Source organism: Hyla sarda, chromosome 2 (assembly GCF_029499605.1).
Source record: "Hyla sarda isolate aHylSar1 chromosome 2, aHylSar1.hap1, whole genome shotgun sequence".
In the NCBI taxonomy this organism is placed as follows: Eukaryota; Metazoa; Chordata; class Amphibia; order Anura; family Hylidae; genus Hyla; species Hyla sarda.
The window spans coordinates 136279231-136301686 of record NC_079190.1 but is presented as its reverse complement, the minus strand read 5'-3'; the positions used below and the strand labels follow the sequence as shown (position 1 = coordinate 136301686).

At 42.2% G+C, this 22456-nt stretch overlaps 1 protein-coding gene across 1 annotated transcript in view; it reads left to right on the top strand.

Moving 5' to 3' along the window:
• The window catches only part of LOC130355410 (protocadherin-9-like), a 1658654-nt gene extending 1647435 nt beyond the window's left edge, over positions 1-11219 (top strand). Inside the window, exon 5 of the mRNA XM_056555491.1 lies at positions 9221-11219. Within this exon, the coding sequence (XP_056411466.1) occupies positions 9221-9594 (374 nt within the window). The 3' untranslated portion in view covers positions 9595-11219. The remainder of the gene's footprint in view (positions 1-9220) is intronic.
• Positions 11220-22456: the final 11237 nt, after the last annotated feature.

Genomic DNA, 22456 nt, shown 5'->3' with positions numbered 1-22456 from the left:
GTAAGAAAAACGCTGCAACTCACCACCTTCAAGCTTGTCTTTATTGCCGTCTTATCTTCCAACAAAAGAATGGTGAATGCGGTCAATCGACATCAGGGCTGTGCTCAGGGGAGAGGGAGATGGTGTTTAGCGGCAGGGAGGTCACTAGACGACCAGCTAGTTTCGCATCAAATTATGCTTCTTCCAGTCTAGTGATCCTACAGGTGGGCGGTGATACAAGTTACCTGTTGTTCCACACTTGCACCGCACCTAACTAAGGGACTGCTTCATACACCTGCCTCGCAGTTAAGCCCAATAGGATACGCATATTTCATGCTGCATAGAGAGAAATCTGCTCTGTATTCTCCTATGAGCAGACACACAGGGCAACCTGGCAGCAGCCCTGTGTGTGCGCAAGGAATATTGAAGGCGTGCACTAGTGTCACAGTTACATAAGCGTGCTGGCCCCACCTCCAAACCTCACTGCACACACAGAGCTGCCGCGGGTAACCCCATGTTTCTTTTGTGATGACTCACTCTTGCAGACAGGTGCGGTTGCAGTATAGAGGCACGTAAACATGACTTTTCAAATCAAAGTTCAGTGTTTTATTCACACTTGGCAAACAGTCTTTCAATGCAGAACAAAGGAAAAAGCAACTACAGTCCACCTGTATTCCTTAGGTGTTTGTTCACACCTGAGTCCATTCCATGCGGCATCAAGCAAGTCTTTTCCAAGCCTCCAGGCAGTCTGCTCACCAGCTTTCAAACTCTCAGGGAAGATCTTTACACTCAACTCTCTCTGGCAATGTGAGCTGCAACTAGCAAATCCTCTCCCAGCTGGTGAAGCAAGCTGCCTTTAAGGCAACAAAAGGCAGCCTGGGTTGTGGGGAATGGCCCCCACCCGACACTTGACCATTCCCAATAAGAGCCATCCCGAATTAGCTTTGCAGCTATACTACAGCTGCAGTGTCGGTCTGCAACATGCAGCACAGCCACTGGAAAAATTACTCTCACTTCACCGAGGCCATGAACCTCGATGACACATATTGACCGTCCACTATTATCCCTTTCACCTTCTCACACTGCTCATAGGAGAATATGCAGCAGATTTCCTGCTGTGCAGTGGATTTTGCACAGCATGAAATATGCTGTGTATACACAGCGTGTGACCCTACCCTAAATGTGCTGATTTCTACAATTGTGTTAAACTAGATTGAGATCCGCACAATATATTTTCCCTTTCTGGAAACTAAATAAAAAGTAGTTCTTTAAAGGCCTTTTTACAAGGGATGACAATAGCACAGGACCAAGCATCAACACTCATTTCATGAGCTGTCACACAGCCCAATAATCTCAGACTAGGTAGCACAAACAAGTTGTGAATAATTTGTTTAATCCTTTAATGGGGTACTCCGCTGCACACACCTCATCCCCTATCCATTGGATAGGGCACAAGATATTATATCATGGGGGATCCTACTGTTGGGGACCCCACAATCTCCAGGCCAGAAACCCGGTCATTTGGGTCACAGAGCGAACTCAGCTCCGGGCCAGATTACTGGTAATGCAAGCCACCACGCTCCCTCCATTCAATTCTATTGGAGGAGGCATGACGGCTCTGTACTAGCTGTCACACCCCCTCCCATAGACATGAATGGAGGGGGCATGGTATGACATCCTGAATGTGGAAGTTGTAAGCTGTCATGTTCCGGATACCGCAGCTGCCGGCCCGGAGACCGCAGGGGTCCCCAGCGGCGGGCCCCCCACAATCTAACATCTTATCCGCTATTGTCACCAATCTTAACTTTTAATATATTGTCCCTTATGTTATTATAAGACACTTTGCTATTTCCTTGCTGTTAAAATTCTCAACCTTTATATGTTTTTGATGTGATTGAAAAAATGGGGACTAGGTGGTTGTGTTCTGTTCCCTGCGCTAATCAAACAGTTAGTTTGATCTCCACTTGGACTTGCAGAAGTCCAAACTCAGGAAGTACGTGTGGGGCCTGGTGAGGCACAGCTCTCGCAGACTTCAGTGACATCACGCCTGCTGGGGAATGACCAATTTCTCCTGCCGGGAGCTCATACAATGTGAGCAAGGGGAAAGGTGTGATACACAGCTTTTTAAAGCTCAAAAATGTTTTTTAGGCACAGAAGGGCTGTTAGGAGTAGTTAGAAAATATGGTTTTATGACAGGTACTCTTTAAACTCAATAGTAAAATATCCATTTTGTTCACACATGAATAAATTGTTACAGTTATAATTGCTACAGCTGTAAAGTTAATTCATGTACTCTTTGTTTAGCCATTTATGGTCAAAACATTTGATTTCCAGCAATTAAAAGAGGTGGGCCTGGGCCTGGGATTATACAGCTATATCAACATTGTAGGTATACTATATTTACTATATTGTAAGGTATATAACCTTTAAAAGTGCAACAAATAATTTCGTAAACTGCTCAGACAGAAATTTTTTCTTGCTAATTCTTCTACAGTAAAACATTGTGCAATGCTTTTGAGGTATGCGATCATAGTCCTAAAGAGCAGAATGATCTCATCTTATTGTGCTCCAATATGTTCAAGATTCACAACAAGCAGAAAGTATTTTTAACTACTGGATGAAATCACCTTTGGCAGAATACCATGTATACTTTGGAATATGGATATATACCCCAAATGATTATTATTTTCTATATTCCTTACTTTTTATAGATTTTATTAGCAATGATTTTTCACATTTACTAAAGTAGATTTAATTTAATATTGTACTAATTCTTAAAACATAGACTTGTCTATAGAATTGTCATTAACAAGTCATATAGTAAATATAGTAAATAGTTGAGTAAGTAGATTAGTGTATAGTCATCAGGTTTACATAAAATAATTACATAATGATTAAATAAAGCATTGCTGTAAATTAAATGAATGCCCAGACAGATTTAAAGTTTAGATTGGTTAAAGGGTACCTTTCATCAAAAAACCTTTTGATATATTATAGATTAATATATGCAGAATAACTTTCCAATAGCATGTTATTAAAAAATATGCTTCTTTCTATTTAAAGGGGTACTCCGCCCCTAGACATCTTATCCCCTATCTAAATGATAGGGGATAAGATGTCAGATCGCGGGGGTCCCGCCACTGGGGACCCCCGGGATCTGTACTGCAGCACCCTGCTTTCATTACTGCTCAGAGCAAACTCGCTCTGTGCGTAATGAAGGTCAATACAAGTCTGTGAGCAAAAGCCCCTTGAAAAAGGATTCAAAACGGTGTTGGGGTACAGAGCAGCCACGCAATGTATAAGCACTAGGCACCTTACCTTTATGTCATGCACTTTATTTTGAGTAGCGATTTTTTGCACTCTTGAGTTGCATATGGAGAGACTAATATTGGGACACTCAGCACCCATATGATAGATATACTAATATGATTTCTTTCTCCATATTTACATTTATAGTCTGACACAGATAGGTGCTCCCAGATATACTTTATTATTATATTTGCTCTCTGTTTTGTTGCCCGGCCTAAACACTGTGGTCCTCTATTGGTCCAGTATTTGAGACATATTTTTTAAGAATTGTGTTTTCAATAAAATTATATCTTATTTGAAGCAGCATAGTGTGAACTCCATTTTTTCTTCTGTTTAAAAACAGTATTTGTCTACAACACCAGCAGGTGTGTACTTTTGCCTGACCTTTCACAGTATCTAGGCACTTAAGACTTTACCAGGAATAAAATAGTACACCACTTAGATTTACCACAGGTTACACTTAATAGAGGACTATACGCTTTTAGTGCTCTGCTCACCCTAACTGGCTGGCTACTATTTGCTTTTCAGTTGTTGTACACACCAGTGCTGCAGCACACAGTCACTGTGTACAACACCAAAAATTGCACTTTCTCTCTTAATCTCATTCCCTTCCCTATCAGTGCTTTTAGGCTGAATTTGGGCAGTAATTCAGACTTTAACAGGTACAAAATGGTACACCACTTAGATGTACGTATGTGGTATGCACTTATGAGGGTAAGACAATGCGCTCCAGTATGCTGAAAACAGTATTTGTCTACAACACCAGCAGGTGTGTACTTTTGGATGGCCTTTCACAGTATCTAGGCCCTTAAGACTTTGACAGGAATAAAATCGCTGTGCACTACACCCAAAATTGCACTTTCCTCTTAATCTCACTCCCTTCCCTATCACTGCTTTTAGGCTGGATTTGGGCTTGAGGTGAATCACTGCTGTAAAAATGCTTTTCTGTGCAACACACACTGCTCTCTGTCCTCTCTCTCTCTCTGCAACAGAATGCTGATGTGACTGGGAGGTGAATTGCTGCTGTAAAAATGCTTTTTTAAGCATATTTGGAAGGGAGAAAAGAAAAATAGAAAAAAATAACACAACAATACATATCTGTTAGAAATAAAAAATGTAAATCACGGTGTGCCATGGTTTACCAGAATTGTATTGTACATACCAGTCATACCATTGAACACCATAATATAAACATAGTGTGCAGTACCATTGTTGTTTAAACTACTATCGAGTTAGCCATATGTGGCTCCTAAAAGATAGACTGTGGGCTACTTCGAAGTCTCTTAGTGAAAACAATGCCTAACTGTGTGGCACAGACTAAAACCTATTCCTTTTGTAAACTAGGGTTTAAATTATAGAAAATGTGTTGGATTGGGGGAGGCTAAACCCTTCCTACTAAGCCCTGATGACTTTTTGAGCATAATAAATTCCCACCTTATAGTTTGTCTTGTTGAAGATAGGGATATCAGAGCTTCTTGTACTTTATGACCAACACATTTTCTGCACCTCATACCAATGTATTAACATTAATATAGAGGTAACAAACTGATCAGGCACAAATCGGATTGGGTCCAAACTTCACAAAACAAGATTTGGAGTCCTTGCTTCATGGCAATTACAGGGCAATCGGGGCACTTCCAAATAGCATGATCCAAATTCAAGAAGAATAGGACAGATTTGTAGTCAAATTAGACCAAAAATCACCTGATCTCATGTCTATTCCTGTATGATTCTATAATTTAATCAATATTAATATGCACCAAAGAAATTTAGCAAGCCCTCACATGGCTCCACCCACAGAGTATTAACATTAATGTTACCGATCTATGACATACTAGTGCGTATTCTTGTTACATTTGGCAGAAAATGTATCAATGTAACATATATATATTAAAGGGGTATTCCAGGCAAAAACTTTTTTTATATATATCAACTGGCTCCGGAAAGTTAAACAGATTTGTAAATTACTTCTATTAAAAAATCTTAATTCTTCCAATAGTTATTAGCTTCTGAAGTTGAGTTGCTGTTTTCTGTCTAACTGCTTTCTGATGACTCACGTCCCGGGAGCTGTCCATCTCCTATAGGGATATTCTCCCATCATGCACAGCTCACGGGACGTGACATCATCATTGAGCAGTTAGACAGAAAACTTCAGAAGCTAATAACTATTGGAAGGATTAAGATTTTTTAATAGAAGTAATTTACAAATCTGTTTAACTTTCCGGAGCCAGTTGATATATAAAAAAAAAAGTTTTTGCCTGGAATACCCCTTTAAATACTGTATCTTCATTAATCAACATGAGTATGCTGAGTAAAAAACCTTACAATTTTACTATAGTGTATACTTTTATTAGCATAGTCACTATAAGTCTTATTTTTTTCTCAAATAACTCTTTTAAAAGACTCTTTAAGACTTTGCTCATTATGTATAAGGCAACAGGTAATTTCAATTTTCTTATTATTAGACTCCATTTGACTTAGCTAAACCTTCTTTTACAGCTTAGCTAGCAATTAATCCCACATATCTTTCTCTTTTGTGGTGCTTGATATTTAAATTACTGCTTCTCACTGTAATCCTTATTATCCTGTCAGTAAGTAATGTAGACCCAAAGTCATCTTGTCCTTGCATTGATGGTACCAGTGTTTTGGTTTGATCTCCACTACATTATTTATTATCACTGTGTCTTCTGTATACAAGGTAAACATAAATATCTTATGTTTCTTTTAAACAAGGCAATTGAATCCATGTTATTAGTTGATTGCTTCTATTGTCAGAAACAAAAAAATGTGGAATAACTAGAAGACTAGATTTCTGAATAAATACGCATTGAGAATTAACATATGTAGTGTGGAAATCATAAATGAATACAAATGCCAATTTGACATTAGGAACATAAAAGTGCCAATGTTATATATATATATATATATATATATATATATATATATATATATATAGTCAAGTATTTTCCTCAGGGAGAGGAACACTGCTTCCGGGGGAAAACGGAGATTCAAAAAGGTCATTAGCACTTCGCAGGCTTTCTGGGTAAGAAGTATGCAAAGTAACTCATCACACCACCTTCTCAGGTAGCGTGCCCTAAGATCAGCTCTGGCTCCAGTTACAAAGTCTCAGAAGCTGATTTGGATTTATGCCAAGCCAGAATTCTCCCCAGAAGAAGGAAGAGGACCCCGAAACAGCTGTCTGCAGTTACTTTGTATTATATATATATCTATATATCTATAGATATATATATCTATATATCTATATATAGATATATATATATATAGATATATATATATATATATATATATATATCTATATATAGATATAGATATATATATACACATATATACATACATATATATATATATATATATATATATACACACACATACGTAAAAAAGCAAAGCTTTAGAAGGAGCACAAAATAGCAGGAGATGTCTAAATAGCACTAAAAGCGTTTGTAAACACAAGCAAATAAAATACAACACTAAAAGAGCACTTTAAGTTGAATGGTGCCCGGAGCCTTGAAGGGTTTTTATTTGTTCTAGTATGTTGAAATTTTCCATTTTGTACTCAGAAAAAGCATTTAGGTTTATTAGGGTTCACATATTTTCATGCATTGGAAAAGCTATATACAATATTTTGTGAATATCAACGATAAATCTTTTTTTTTTGGCTAAACTTCAAGAAAGTTTGACATTTTGTCAAGCATTAGCATTTTATTTTTAAAGGGGTACTCTGGTGATAAGACATCTTATCCCCTATCCAAAGGATAGGGAATACGATGCCTGATTGCGGGGGGTCCTGCCACTGGGGACCCCCTACTATCTTGCAAGCAGCACCCCACTATCATCGAACAATGCTCTGGGTCTGATAACTCATGATCACGGGGCCGGAGTATCGTGATGTCACGGCTCCGCCCCTGTGTTATGTGTTTGCTCCGGAGGCTGATGATAGCGGGGTGCTGCATGAATCCCCAGTGGCGGGACCCTCGTGATCAGGCATCTTATCCCCTATCCTTTGGATAGGGGATAAGTTTTCTTTGTGCCAGAGTACCCCTTCAAAGTTTGAAAATGATGGCCCCTATTATAAATAGGAAAATAACAACAGATTAGTATTATTTTATTTTACACCTTATGAAGTGTGGTGATTCTAGCTTTCATATTTTGGAAGGAGACACACTGGGGGGGCAGGACAAAAAAGTAGAGGGGGTAATTATAAGATTATTTATACACACAGGGGTAGGATTACATTTTTTTAACAGGTTCCCCATGTGCCACAACAAAGCCCATAGTGTAGTGCATCACAATATGATCTAAACAGTGGTAAAGAAATGCTGGAAGTTCTGTAGCTATGTTTAATAAGACAACGAGTGACTAAAGCCCCGATCCACAGGAAGAGTAAAAGTAAAACAACCCCACCCCCCATTGCGCCCCTGTATCGATTTCACTGCCTACAAATAATAGTTTAATGTCCTTCAGTCATTTGCTGAATTCCTGAGCATCTGTGACCCTCTAGTGTTCCCACAGTTTAAATGGCATTGAGAGGCAAGTGTTTGGTTACATGTAGAGATGATCGAGTGGAAACCCTAGAACCTGACTTTGGTTTGCTAAAAGTTTAGTTGGTTAAATTTGGTTGAACCTGCTATAACCTCAGCCATATGGCAGAACGTAGAGCAGTAAGAATCACATGAGCTGACGTTTGCCCATAATACCTTGTGAACAGTTCTTCCAACTGATTAGTAAGCAGTAGAGGTGTGAGTCACTTTAAAAGCCTATACACATAGCTTCAGCAGCCATTTTAGAGATAGCAGTTTTTAGGTGAAGATCTTTATGAGGGACACCATATGCCCGTCCTGTTGCTACTTTGAAATAAACTTTGTCTTATAAACTCAAAAAATACTTATATTCACTCCTAGGCGACTAACATTGTAAGGCAGGGCTTTTCGGGCCCTAAAACGTTATTTTGGACTTTTAGTGAAGTGCTAAATTTTTGTCAGCATTCAGAGAACTAACCGAATTAAATCATCTCTAGTTACATGCAGTTGTTGGGTGACAAAGATCGGATGATTATCGGGTGCGATTATCTGGTGAACAAATTTTCCTATGTTAATTCCTAACAATCCAATGTAATTCAGTGTATGCATCCCAGCTATAAGCTCTTAACTTAGTAAATGCTCATTAGTCAACTGATTGCATCTTTTATATCAATATTAAATGAGTATTTCCAAATTTCACTACTAATACCGTATTCTATGGATAAGTGTCTCATGTTGGAGGTCAATTATAAAGGGGTTGTTCCACATTTCACTTCTTATACCCTATTCTATGGGTAAGTGTCTCATGTGGTAGGTCATATTTGTGCAAACCCCCAGCCTCCCCCCCCCCCCATGTTTTTCTACTCAGTGCACTGGCTCTCCACGCTCATGGAGCGGGGACCGACACACCCTCTTCATTCATCTCTATGGGAGAGCCGGATATACATGAGTACAATGCTCTTGTATCTCCAGCTCTCCTATAGAGATGCATAGAGGGAGCATGTCCACCCCCACTTCATGAAGAGTAGTGTGCGTGTGGAGAGTAGTGGTGCTTTGCTGGAGATTGTGGGGGTGGCAGCGGTCGAAACACTCATTGCCTATCCTTTGGATTTGGGATAAAAAGTTAAAAACAAAGCATATTTCCCCATATAAACAAGAACTGTGCCACTGCTGTCTGTGGGAGAGAGGAATTGTCATTAATTTAAACCCATAGTAAATAACTTACCTACACACCCGGCTTATTTTAGATTTAGATTTCTTAGTCATGCGATTTAAAAGTAAGTAAATAAATGCTTAACCTTGATGAAAAAGAAATATATTGTATGCAATTTAATTTTGTACATATTTGTACATTATATTTATTAACATGATTTTTTTTTCTGTCTTTTACACAGATGGACCTCTTGGACCTAGAGGATTAGCAGAAGCTACTGAAATGTGTACCCAAGAATGCCTGGTTTTGGGACACTCTGATAATTGCTGGATGCCACCAAGCCTGGGTCCTTTCCAGCAGCCAAAATCACCTCTGTCCACGTTTGCACCTCAAAAGGATTGGCTGAAAAAGGACAAATTGGTTAATGGACATACATTGACAAAAACATGGAAAGAAGATAGCAACAAAAACCAGTTCAATGATCGAAACCAATATGGCAGTACTGATGGACAATTCTCAAGCGGAAATCATATGAGTGACATTCCTTTGGCTAATTTAAAGTCCTACAAGCAAGTCTCAGGTGCTCTGGATAGCCCAATGGAGCAGCAACTATAAACATGTGTTTCTTGGACCAATGACTTTAGCCAAACTAGGTTTGCTATAATTGTGTGTTCGAAGCTTCACGTACTGAGTAGACCTCTAGAACTATGCGACATATAACAAAAATATGCATACTTTTGTGTTAGCACCATTGATAATGTGGTGTTCTACTATATGTGAATAAATATATTTCTAGATTTGTGATTATTTTGGTGAATGGAGTTGAAAACTGTTTTATCTTCTTTTCTTTGTTTTTTTTTTTCCTTCTTTTTCAAGATTTATTTTTACCCTGGACTGCTGCTACCGACTGCAGGAGGCATCTTGCTGTAAAGATATAGGAACAGGGAAAAGACAGAACTCAGTGTGGATTGTTGTAGTTGAGAAGCATATCAATTAGATGAATTGTACTCTTGTTGTTGTCGATATGTGCTGGAACAGTTATACTTGACATCATACTTCAAAACAAACCAGCTAAATCTTTAATGATAAAACCTATCGTGCTATTAATAATGTTAGTGGACACTTGTATGTCATTCAGTGTTCAAATACCTGTAAATAGAAGCAAGTTACTACTAACAATTTTGTGTACTTATAAAGTTCACTTATATACTGTAGCATAATTTTGTGTCAAGGTTGCATTCTACAGTATTTTATTTTCTGTTTTTCTTCCAGTGTTGAGTGTTTCAGTGTTTTATGTCTAACATATAATAACTTAAAACACTTGTGTTAAAATATAGAAGATCCTGTTTTAGTGTGGTAGGGATATATGAAGGTCATTTAGCAATTAAATTGTTCTCTAAAGAAGATAACTTGGCAATATGTTACTATATCCGGAACTTTATGCATTTATACATAATGTCAAATCTAAAACAAAATGAAATATTTTTATGAAATAGAATTCTAAATAAGACATAATACCCTGCAATAAAATGGTTGTGTAGTCCTAATGTTGTTGATCTATTTGCGAAAACAGTTTTATTGCTAATATGGCACCCTTTGTTGTTAGTGTGCTGTAATAACACAAGTGTTTTTTCTTAGATCATTAGTCACAAAATATTAAATGTGTTGTGATTCCATAGTATAAAAGGGCATTCTCCTAGTAGGCCAATTTGCAGAAAAGGTTAGATATCACTTTATGTTGTTAAATAATGTTTGTTAACATCATTGGCCAATGCCTGGCAGGAAAAAATAAAAATAAATCATATCACTGTTTAGCCAAAAGTGAATTCTGATGTTCATAGAATCTCAGTTGCACGTAGACATAAATTGGAACATTTTATCAAAGTTTTAGTTAAGGCATGACAGACAATTTAAACAAATAAATAGCATGCAAAATTCCTTACTGAAAAAAATATCTTATGCCACAATTAAACATCTATGAAGAGTTTGTTAATTGGATGTTTTTTTGTTTCCTTTTTTTAAGAAATATATTTTGTGTATAGCAACTCACAATTTTATCCACAATTTAGGCGTGAAAAGGGGAAAGGGTGCATTGCTTTTTTGCAGTAATTTGTCAGTTTGTGAGGGGTGTTTGATGAATATGACAGAATACGTATCTAACCAGTTATCCTTGTTACTGCTTTGCCAGTTCAACGTTATTTACAGTTATTTAGCTCTTGCAATAAATGTTTTAAAACCAATGTCTCTGTTCAGTTATTCTGGGAATGGATTTTTGCATTGTATTCAAGTCTTCAGTCAGGTTTACACATTGTTAAAAAAAATTCTGTAAAATAGAAAGCGGCAGTATTTCTATTTATTTGTTCCATTAACCTCATGAGGACGAAGGGTGTGCTTGTATGCCGTTGGTCTGCTACCCTTCTATGATGTTTTTATGATGCTGAGGGTGGTTCTTAGCGGGGTGGTCCCCGCGGCTATCTGCTGCCAGGACCCATGGTTAATATCGGACATCGCCGATCACGGTGATGCCTGGCAGTAATCCTTTAGACACCATGATCAAAGTTGATTACAGCATCTAAAATATTAAAAAACACTTCCCGGCTGCTCAGCGGTGCTGATCGGGACCACCGCCTTGAAACAGCAGTGACTCGACCAGCCTCGACCAGCTGAGAGGACAGCGGGAGGGCCTTTACCTGCCTTCTCGCCATCCGATTGATAATCCAAAGCTCCAGTTAGCCATGGAAGGCTGGAGCAATGGAGCACTGATAAAACTGATCAATGATATGCTATTGCATAGCATGGAACAGTGTATGCAATCTGAAAACTGCATGTAATAGTCCCCTTTGAGGACAACAAAATTGTGTAAAAAGTTTTAAAAAAGTAATAAATAAAAGGGATTTAACCCCTTCCCTAATAAAAGTTTGAATCACCCCCCATTTCCCATTTAACCCCTTAGGGAAGGAGCCTATTTTGACCCTAAGGACGGGAGTATTTTTTGCAAATCTGACCTCTGTCACTTTAAGCATTAATAACTCTGAAATGATTTTACTTTTGAATTTGATTCCGAGCTTGCTTTTTCATGACATATTCTACTTTATGTTAGTGATAAATATTTGTCGATACTTTCTTGAAAATTTAGCATTTTTCTAACTTTGAAACTCTCTGCTTGTAAGGAAAATAACCATTCCAAATAAATTACATATTGATTCACATTTAAATTATGTCTATTTTATGTTGGCACCATAAAGTTGACATGTTTTTACTTTTGCTCATAGAAATAGACAAAATGCAAGCTTCTAGGCGCTGATCCGGCAAAATGAATTGGTGCAGACCAGTTCATTTTGCCGGATCAGCGCCTAGAAGCTTGAATTTTTTCTATTTCTATGAGCATCTTCCTACTGGATCAGCGCTGCTGACACCAGACAAGCCACAGCTGCAGATCCAAGTGGCCATCACATTGATACTTGATGTCTTCTGAGGTGTTGTGCTCTTAGCACATCCCCACTTGGTGAGTGCAAATCCACTTATCGTTCATTATATTTTATTTAACATATTACACTAGGGGCACGTATCCCTCATTTTTGTGTTTTGTCTGTGTATGTTTTTACTTTTGGAAGACATTAGAGGGCTACAGAGTAAAGCAGCAATTTTCAAAATTTTCATGAAAAATTCAAAATATGATTTTTTTCGGGATAAGTTTGAAGTGGATTGGAGGGACATTTTTGCAAGAACCCCCCCATTATGGACACCATTATAAAAAGTGCACCCCTCAAAGTATTCAAAATGACATTCAAATTAATTGTTAACTCTTTAGGTGTTTCACAGGAATAGCAGCAAAGTGGAGGGAAAAAAATCTAAATCTAAATTTTTTACACTAACTTGTAGCCCCATTTTTTATTTTTACAAGGAAAAAAAGGAGAAAAAGTAACTCAATTTCTCTTGAGTTTGGTAATACCTCATATGTGGATGTAAAGTACTCTGCAAACACACAACATGGCTCATGAGGGAAGGAGCAGCTTTGTGATTTTGGAGAGAGAATTTTGCTGGAATAGTTTTTTGGGGGAGCATGTTGCATTTAAGTAACCCCCATGGTGCCAGAACAGCAAAAAAAATCCCACATATGGCACACAATTTTGGAAACTACACCACTAAAGGAACGTAACAAGGGGTACAGTGCATTCACAAAGCCCCCATTGTGCCAGTACAGCAGAAACCCCCCACATGTGACACCATTTTGGAAACTACACCCCTCAAGGAATGTAATATGCATTGCAGTGAGAACTTATACCTCACACAGGTTTATTGAACATTGATTTGTAAAAGTGAAAAATTCTATTTTTAACACAAAAATTCTGGTGTTACCCCAAATTTTTAATTTTTACAAGGTGTAATTGAATATAATTTCCCCCCCCCCCAACTGTGTAGCCCAATTTCTCCTGAATAAGGAAATACCGCATATGTGGATGTAAATTGCTCTGCGAGCGCACTTCAGGTCTCAGAAGAGAAAGAGCGCTATTTGGCTTTTGGAGAGAGAATTTGGCTGGTTTTGAAGTCGGGGCCATGTGCATTTACAAAGCCCTAATGGTGCCAGAACAGTGGAAAACCCGCATATGTGGCCCCATTTTGTAGACTACACCCCTCAAGGAACGTAATAAGCATTACAGTGTGAACTTACACTTCACAGGTTTATTAAACATTGGTTTATAAATGTGAAAATTTGGATTTTTAACACCAAAATTCTTGTGTTACCCCAAATTTTTCATTTTAACAAGGTGTAATTGAACAAAAACTCCCCCAAAATGTGTAGCCCAATTTCTCCTGAATAAGTAAATACCTTATATGTAGATGTAAATTGCTCTGCAAGCACACTACAGGTCTCAGAAGAGAAGGAGCGCTATTTGGCTTTTGGAGAGCGAATTTGGCTTGAATTGAAGTTGGGGCCATGTGCATTTACAAAGCCCCCATTGTGCCAGTACAGCAGAAAACCCCCCATATGTGGCCCCATTTTGTAGACAACACCACTCAAGGAATAAGCATTACAGTGAGAACTTACACTTCACAGGTTTATTAAGCATTGGTTTGTAAATGTGAAAATTTGGATTTTTAACACTAAAATTATGGTGTTACCCCAAATTTTTCATTTTAACAAGGTGTAATTGAACAAAAACTCCCCCAAAATGTGTAGCCCAATTTCTCCTGAATAAGTAAATACCTTATATGTAGATGTAAATTGCTCTTCAAACGCACTACAGGTCTCAGAAGAGAAGAAGCGCTGTTTGGCTTCTGGAGAGAGAATGTGACTGGAATTGAAGTTGGGGGCCATGTGCATTTAAGTCCTCATGGTGGCAGAACAGAGGATCCCCCCAACTGTGCCATCTTTTTGGAAACTACACCCCTCAAGGAACATAACAAGGGGTACAGTGAGGATTTACAACTCACAGTTTTTTTGAACAGTGGGCCGTAATAATTAAAAATCAGATTTTCAACAGTGAATTGCTACTGTTGCACCAACTTTTTCTTTTTTAACTTGGATTATAGGAGAAAAGCCCCCAAAAGTTTGGAGCCCAGTATCTCATGAGTAAGGAAATACCACATATGTAGATGTAACATACCGTGCGGGTGCACAACAGGGCTAAGGAGTGAGAGTGCCCTGTTGTGCACCTGGAGTGAGCACCTTTGAGACCTAAGGTGGGGATTGCCCTGCAATGGCAGAGGTTCTGACATGAAATAAAAAAATTAAACCCGGCAAGTGACCTGAATTTTGAAATGACACCCCTAAAGGAACGTAACAAGGGGTACAGTGAGTATTTACACCTCATAGGTTTTTGGAACAGTAGGCTGAAAAAAAGGAAAAATTTGTTATTTTTCACTAAAATGCTGTTGTTACCAAAAATGTTGCTAATTTACAAGGGTGAATTGGCGAAAAATCCCCAAAAACCTTTTAACCCAACGTAACTTGCTGTGGACGTAACTTGCTGTGCGAACACATAACATGGCTCAAGACTTATAGAGCAATGTTTGCATTTTGGGGCCTATGACATATCAGTAGCTGACGGTCACACATTCAGAGGAAAATAAAAAAAGAAACACCCTCATGTGACCCCCATTACAGAAAGTACACCACCTGAGTAATCTTTATAGGGGTAAAGTGGACATTGGAACAGTATGGGTTAACTGTACTTTGGGAAAAATGAAAATTGCAATTTTCCAACTGATATGCCATCTGGGTACGCAGTATGATGACCCAGAGCATAAGGAAAAGTAAAATGTGTGCCCGCCACAAACCCTGTGCTCTGCTTCATCATTATGGGAATTTTTTTTTGGGTTGCCATCCCTAAATGGTTACTTGAAAATGCTCACACCGCTCAGTGGAGGAGAGAGCACTGCGCATTTGAGGCCTGTATTTCTAACTGACATCAGTAACTGACGCTTACATACATTCAGAGAAAAATACATAAATAAATAAACAGCCACATGTGACCACATTTTGAATGGACGGGAGTTTCCTAATTGCAATTTTCATAATAATTTGCCAATTGGGTACCCAGAATGATGACCCAGAGTATAGCCAAAAGTAAAAATTATGACCGCCCCAAACCGTATACTCTGATCCAGTATGTGGCCATCCCTATTCTGTTACCTCAAATGCGCACACAGTTCAGGTATAGAGAGAGAGAACTGCGCATTTGAGGCAACCTGAAAACCCCTGATGCTAATGCCTCTGACACATGACCCAATACCACCAGTGGTCTTATCAGAGGTATTATGTTAATAGATTTGGAGTTGGGTTTAAAATTTGGAGGACAATGTAGTCTTATCAAGGGGAATTAAAATGGGGAAAGATGATTTTTAAATGTGATACTCCTTAAAGCAATCTTTAATGCAGAGGCCCGGATGATCTGGGCAAGTGTCGCATTGAGTGGTGTTGTCCTTCCGCATCCCCATTCTGCAACACACAGAGGGATGCTAGTGTAAAAGTTATCCATGTAAAGGTGGTAACCCTTATCTAGTGGTGGGTGCAAAAAGTCCCACATGAGTTTCCCGCTGACACTCAGAATAGGGGGACAATCTGGGGGTTCAATACGGGAATCTCGACCCTTATAAACTTTAAACGTGTAAGTGTACCTGGAGGTACTCTTATAGAGTTTCACGCCATATCTCACCCGCTTGGATGGAATGTATTGGTGGAACATGAGTCTCCCCTTAAAACTGATAAGAGATTTATCAAATGAGACCTCCCTTTGGGGAACGTAGGCCTCCAAAATCTTGGCCCCAAAGTGATCTATGACCGGCCATATCTTGTACAGGCGGTCACTGGCACAATCACCTTGGGGGGGGAATGCTGCATTGTCATTGAAATGCAGGTTCCGTATGGCCTCAAAACGAATACCAAACCTAACAAAGAAAAAAAAAAGGTATATAAAAAATAGGGGTGATAGGGGTGTGCTTCTAACGCCAAAAACTCTGTGCCAAAGAGTGCATATCTAATCAGTTGTGTGCACCGCTGATTAGGGCTCAGTGGCGGAAGACACCAAAAAGGGGGGGGGGGGGGGGGGAATAAAAAAGCACCTGCCTGAACTCAAAAAAAAAATGCTGATATATGTTATCATCAGCGATCAGGGAAGGCGCACACAGGGGTACTGTCCGTCCACACAGCACTGACATGCTGCTGGTGGCATGGACTGAAAATCTCCTAAAAAGGATCTAAGAAAAACGCTGAACCACAAAACAACACGGTGGGATGGGCGATTCGCTAACAGTGGCTGGATGCTCTTTACAGGAAAGAGGGTCCGGACAAAGTTAGTGAATAAGGGGGGAAAAAAACTTACACCCCCCAAAAAAGATGGGGGTAAGCCTATAACTGGGGCATGCAAAAATATTTTTTTTAACCTTTTTTACTTATAACAAGCTGTCCCTGCCTAACAACACTATCCCTCACAGGACAGGGGGACAGGGGAGCTCTTATGGCACAGTATGCAGGGAATTTTACAAAATCACCTTACAGTCTCTGCTCTGCTCACAAACTACAAGCGGTTGGTGGGCAGAAAAGGACTTTGAGGTGATTTGGGGGTATCTAGAGGGCAACGGGAAGGGGCTCCCCACCCGCCAACATATTTGATTGGACGGTTGTACCAATCGTCTAATCAAAGAGATGTGGAAGGAGCATCACTGCTTCGTCTCACAGCTACATTAGGAGGGAGGTGGGTCATGTGTGTTACGCCACTTGTGATCCTTTCTCGGGTCTCTGGAGACCCCGAATGGCCTGGAAGCCGCAAAAGTCTGAATTGACCGGCAATTTGCTGTGATCGACGATATGGGGGGGTCTAAGGACCCCCCTCGGCGATGAGCCAGGATGCCTGCTGAATGATTTCAGCAGACATCCCTTTACGATCCCCACCCGGTGAGTAGCGAGGATTGGAATCGCTGCAAATCACCAGTCTGAATTGACCGGCAATTTGTGGCGTCTCAGGACCCCCCTGAGCGATGTCACAGGGTGCCTGCTGAATGATTTCACCAGGCATCCCATTCTGATCACCGCCCGGTGAGCCGCGGTGAACGGAAATGCGGAGGACGTACAGGTACGCCCTTGTTACGCCGAGCGCTCCGGGTCCCCGCTCCTCCCCGGAGCGCTCGCTTCACTCTCCCCGCTGCAGCGCTCCGGTCACATCCTCTGACCCGGGGCGCTGCGATTCCGCTGCCAGCCGGGATGCGATTCGCGATGCGGGTAGCGCCCGCTCGCGATGCGCACCCCGGCTCCCGTACCTGACTCGCTCCCCGTCTGTTCTGTCCCGGCGCGCGCGGCCCCGCTCCCTAGGGCGCGCGCGCGCCGGGTCTCTGCGATTTAAAGGGCCACTGCGCCGCTGATTGGCGCAGTGGTTCCAATTAGTGTGTTCACCTGTGCACTTCCCTATATCACCTCACTTCCCCTGCACTCCCTTGCCGGATCTTGTTGCCATTGTGCCAGTGAAAGCGTTCCTTGTGTGTTCCTAGCCTGTGTTCCAGACCTTCTGCCGTTGCCCCTGACTACGATCCTTGCTGCCTGCCCCGACCTTCTGCTACGTCCGACCTTGCTTCTGCCTACTCCCTTGTACCGCGCCTATCTTCAGCAGCCAGAGAGGTGAGCCGTTGCTAGTGGATACGACCTGGTCACTACCGCCGCAGCAAGACCATCCCGCTTTGCGGCGGGCTCTGGTGAAAACCAGTAGTGGCTTAGAACCGGTCCACTAGCACGGTCCACGCCAATCCCTCTCTGGCACAGAGGATCCACTACCTGCCAGCCGGCATCGTGACAGTAGATCCGGCCATGGATCCCGCTGAAGTTCCTCTGCCAGTTGTCGCTGACCTCACCACGGTGGTCGCCCAGCAGTCACAACAGATAGCGCAACAAGGCCAACAGCTGTCTCAACTGACCGTTATGCTACAACAGTTACTACCACCGCTTCAGCAGTCATCTCCTCCGCCAGCTCCTGCACCTCCTCCGCAGCGAGTGGCCGCTCCTGGGCTACTCCTATCCTTGCCGGATAAATTTGATGGGGACTCTAAGTTTTGCCGTGGCTTTCTTTCCCAATGTTCCCTGCATCTGGAGATGATGTCGGACCTGTTTCCCACTGAAAGGTCTAAGGTGGCTTTCGTAGTCAGCCTTCTGTCCGGAAAAGCCCTGTCATGGGCCACACCGCTCTGGGACCGCAATGACCCCGTCACTGCCTCTGTACACTCCTTCTTCTCGGAAATCCGAAGTGTCTTTGAGGAACCTGCCCGAGCCTCTTCTGCTGAGACTGCCCTGTTGAACCTGGTCCAGGGTAATTCTTCCGTTGGCGAGTATGCCGTACAATTCCGTACTCTTGCTTCAGAATTGTCCTGGAATAATGAGGCCCTCTGCGCGACCTTCAAAAAAGGCCTATCCAGCAACATTAAAGATGTTCTGGCCGCACGAGAAATTCCTGCTAATCTACATGAACTTATTCACCTAGCCACTCGCATTGACATGCGTTTTTCCGAAAGGCGTCAGGAACTCCGCCAAGATATGGACTCTGTTCGCACGAGGCGTTTCTTCTCCTCGGCTCCTCTCTCCTCTGGTCCCCTGCAATCTGTTCCTGTGCCTCCCGCCGTGGAGGCTATGCAGGTCGACCGGTCTCGCCTGACACCTCAAGAGAGGACACGACGCCGTATGGAGAACCTCTGCCTGTACTGTGCTAGTACCGAACACTTCCTGAGGGATTGTCCTATCCGTCCTCCCCGCCTGGAAAGACGTACGCTGACTTCGCACAAAAGTGAGACAGTCCTTGATGTCTACTCTGCTTCTCCACGTCTTACTGTGCCTGTGCGGATGTCTGCCTCTGCCTTCTCCTTCTCTACTGTGGCCTTCTTGGACTCTGGATCTGCAGGAAATTTTATTTTGGCCTCTCTCGTCAACAGGTTCAACATCCCGGTGACCAGTCTCGCCAGACCCCTCTACATCAATTGTGTAAATAATGAAAGATTGGACTGTACCATACGTTTCCGCACGGAGCCCCTTCTTATGAGCATCGGATCTCATCACGAGAGGATTGAACTTTTGGTCCTCCCCAATTGCACCTCGGAAATTCTCCTTGGACTTCCCTGGCTTCAACTTCATTCCCCAACCCTGGATTGGTCCACTGGGGAGATCAAGAGTTGGGGGTCCTCTTGTTCCAAAAACTGTCTAAAACCGGTTTCCAGTAACCCTTGCCGTAACTCTGTGGTTCCTCCAGTAACCGGTCTCCCTAAGGCCTATATGGACTTCGCGGATGTTTTCTGCAAAAAACAAGCTGAGACTCTACCTCCTCACAGGCCTTATGATTGTCCTATCGACCTCCTCCCGGGCACTACTCCACCCCGGGGCAGAATTTATCCTCTCTCTGCCCCAGAGACTCTTGCCATGTCTGAATACGTCCAGGAGAATCTAAAAAAGGGCTTTATCCGTAAATCCTCCTCTCCTGCCGGAGCCGGATTTTTCTTTGTGTCCAAAAAAGATGGCTCCCTACGTCCTTGCATTGACTACCGCGGTCTTAATAAAATCACGGTTAAGAACCGCTACCCCTTACCCCTCATCTCTGAACTCTTTGATCGCCTCCAAGGTGCCCACATCTTTACTAAATTGGACTTAAGAGGCGCCTATAACCTCATCCGCATCAGAGAGGGGGATGAGTGGAAAACGGCATTTAACACCAGAGATGGACACTTTGAGTATCTGGTCATGCCCTTTGGCCTGTGCAACGCCCCTGCCGTCTTCCAAGACTTTGTCAATGAAATTTTTCGTGATCTGTTATACTCCTGTGTTGTTGTATATCTGGACGATATCCTAATTTTTTCTGCCAATCTAGAAGAACACCGCCAGCATGTCCGTATGGTTCTTCAGAGACTTCGTGACAATCAACTCTATGCCAAAATTGAGAAATGTCTGTTTGAATGCCAATCTCTTCCTTTTCTAGGATATTTGGTCTCTGGCCAGGGACTACAGATGGATCCAGACAAACTCTCTGCCGTCTTAGATTGGCCACGCCCCTCCGGACTCCGTGCTATCCAACGCTTTTTGGGGTTCGCCAATTATTACAGGCAATTTATTCCACATTTTTCTACCATTGTGGCTCCTATCGTGGCTTTAACCAAAAAAAATGCTGATCCCAAGTCCTGGCCTCCTCAAGCAGAAGACGCCTTTAAACGACTCAAGTCTGCCTTTTCTTCGGCTCCCGTCCTCTCCAGACCGGACCCTTCCAAACCCTTCCTATTGGAGGTTGATGCCTCCTCAGTGGGAGCTGGAGCTGTTCTTCTACAAAAAAATTCTTCCGGGCATGCTGTCACTTGTGGTTTTTTCTCTAGGACCTTCTCTCCAGCGGAGAGGAACTACTCCATCGGGGATCGAGAGCTTCTAGCCATTAAATTAGCACTTGAGGAATGGAGGCATCTGCTGGAGGGATCAAGTTTTCCTGTTATTATCTACACCGACCACAAGAACCTCTCCTACCTCCAGTCTGCCCAACGGCTGAATCCTCGCCAGGCCCGGTGGTCTCTGTTCTTTGCCCGATTTAATTTTGAGATTCACTTTCGTCCTGCCGATAAGAACATTAGGGCCGATGCTCTCTCTCGTTCCTCGGATGCCTCAGAAGTTGAACTCTCTCCGCAACACATCATTCCACCTGACTGCCTGATCTCCACTTCTCCTGCCTCCATCAGGCAGACTCCTCCAGGAAAGACCTTTGTTTCTCCACGCCAACGCCTCGGAATCCTCAAATGGGGTCACTCCTCCCATCTCGCAGGTCATGCGGGCATCAAGAAATCTGTGCAACTCATCTCCCGCTTCTATTGGTGGCCGGCTCTGGAGACGGATGTTGTGGACTTTGTGCGAGCCTGCACTATCTGTGCCCGGGATAAGACTCCTCGCCAGAAGCCCGCTGGTTTTCTTCATCCTCTGCCTGTCCCCGAACAGCCTTGGTCTCTGATTGGTATGGATTTTATTACTGATTTACCCCCTTCCCGTGGCAACACTGTTATTTGGGTGGTCGTTGATCGATTCTCCAAAATGGCACATTTCATCCCTCTTCCTGGTCTTCCTTCTGCGCCTCAGTTGGCTAAACAATTTTTTGTACACATTTTTCGTCTTCACGGGTTGCCTACGCAGATTGTCTCGGATAGAGGCGTCCAATTCATGTCTAAATTCTGGAGGGCTCTCTGTAAACAACTCAAGATTAAATTAAATTTTTCTTCTGCATATCATCCCCAGTCCAATGGACAAGTAGAAAGAATTAACCAGATCTTGGGTGATTATTTGCGACATTTTGTTTCCTCCCGCCAGGATGACTGGGCAGATCTCCTCCCATGGGCCGAATTCTCGTATAACTTCAGGGTCTCTGAATCTTCCTCCAAATCCCCATTTTTCGTGGTGTACGGCCGTCACCCTCTTCCCCCCCTCCCTACTCCCTTGCCCTCTGGTCTGCCCGCTGTGGATGAAATTTCTCGTGACCTTTCCATCATATGGAGAGAGACCCAAAATTCTCTCTTACAGGCTTCTTCACGCATGAAGAAGTTCGCGGATAAGAAAAGAAGAGCTCCTCCCGTTTTTTCCCCTGGAGACAAGGTATGGCTCTCCGCTAAATATGTCCGCTTCCGTGTCCCTAGCTACAAGTTGGGACCACGCTATCTTGGTCCTTTCAAAATTTTGTGTCAAATTAATCCTGTCTCTTATAAACTTCTTCTTCCTCCTTCTCTTCGTATCCCTAATGCCTTTCACGTCTCTCTTCTCAAACCACTCATCCTCAACCGTTTTTCTCCCAAATCTGTTCCTCCCACTCCTGTTTCCGGCTCCTCGGACGTCTTCTCTGTCAGAGAAATCTTGGCTTCCAAGAAGGTCAGAGGGAAAACTTTTTTTTTGGTGGACTGGGAGGGTTGTGGTCCTGAAGAGAGATCCTGGGAACCTGAGGACAACATCCTAGACAAAAGTCTGCTCCTCAGGTTCTCAGGCTCT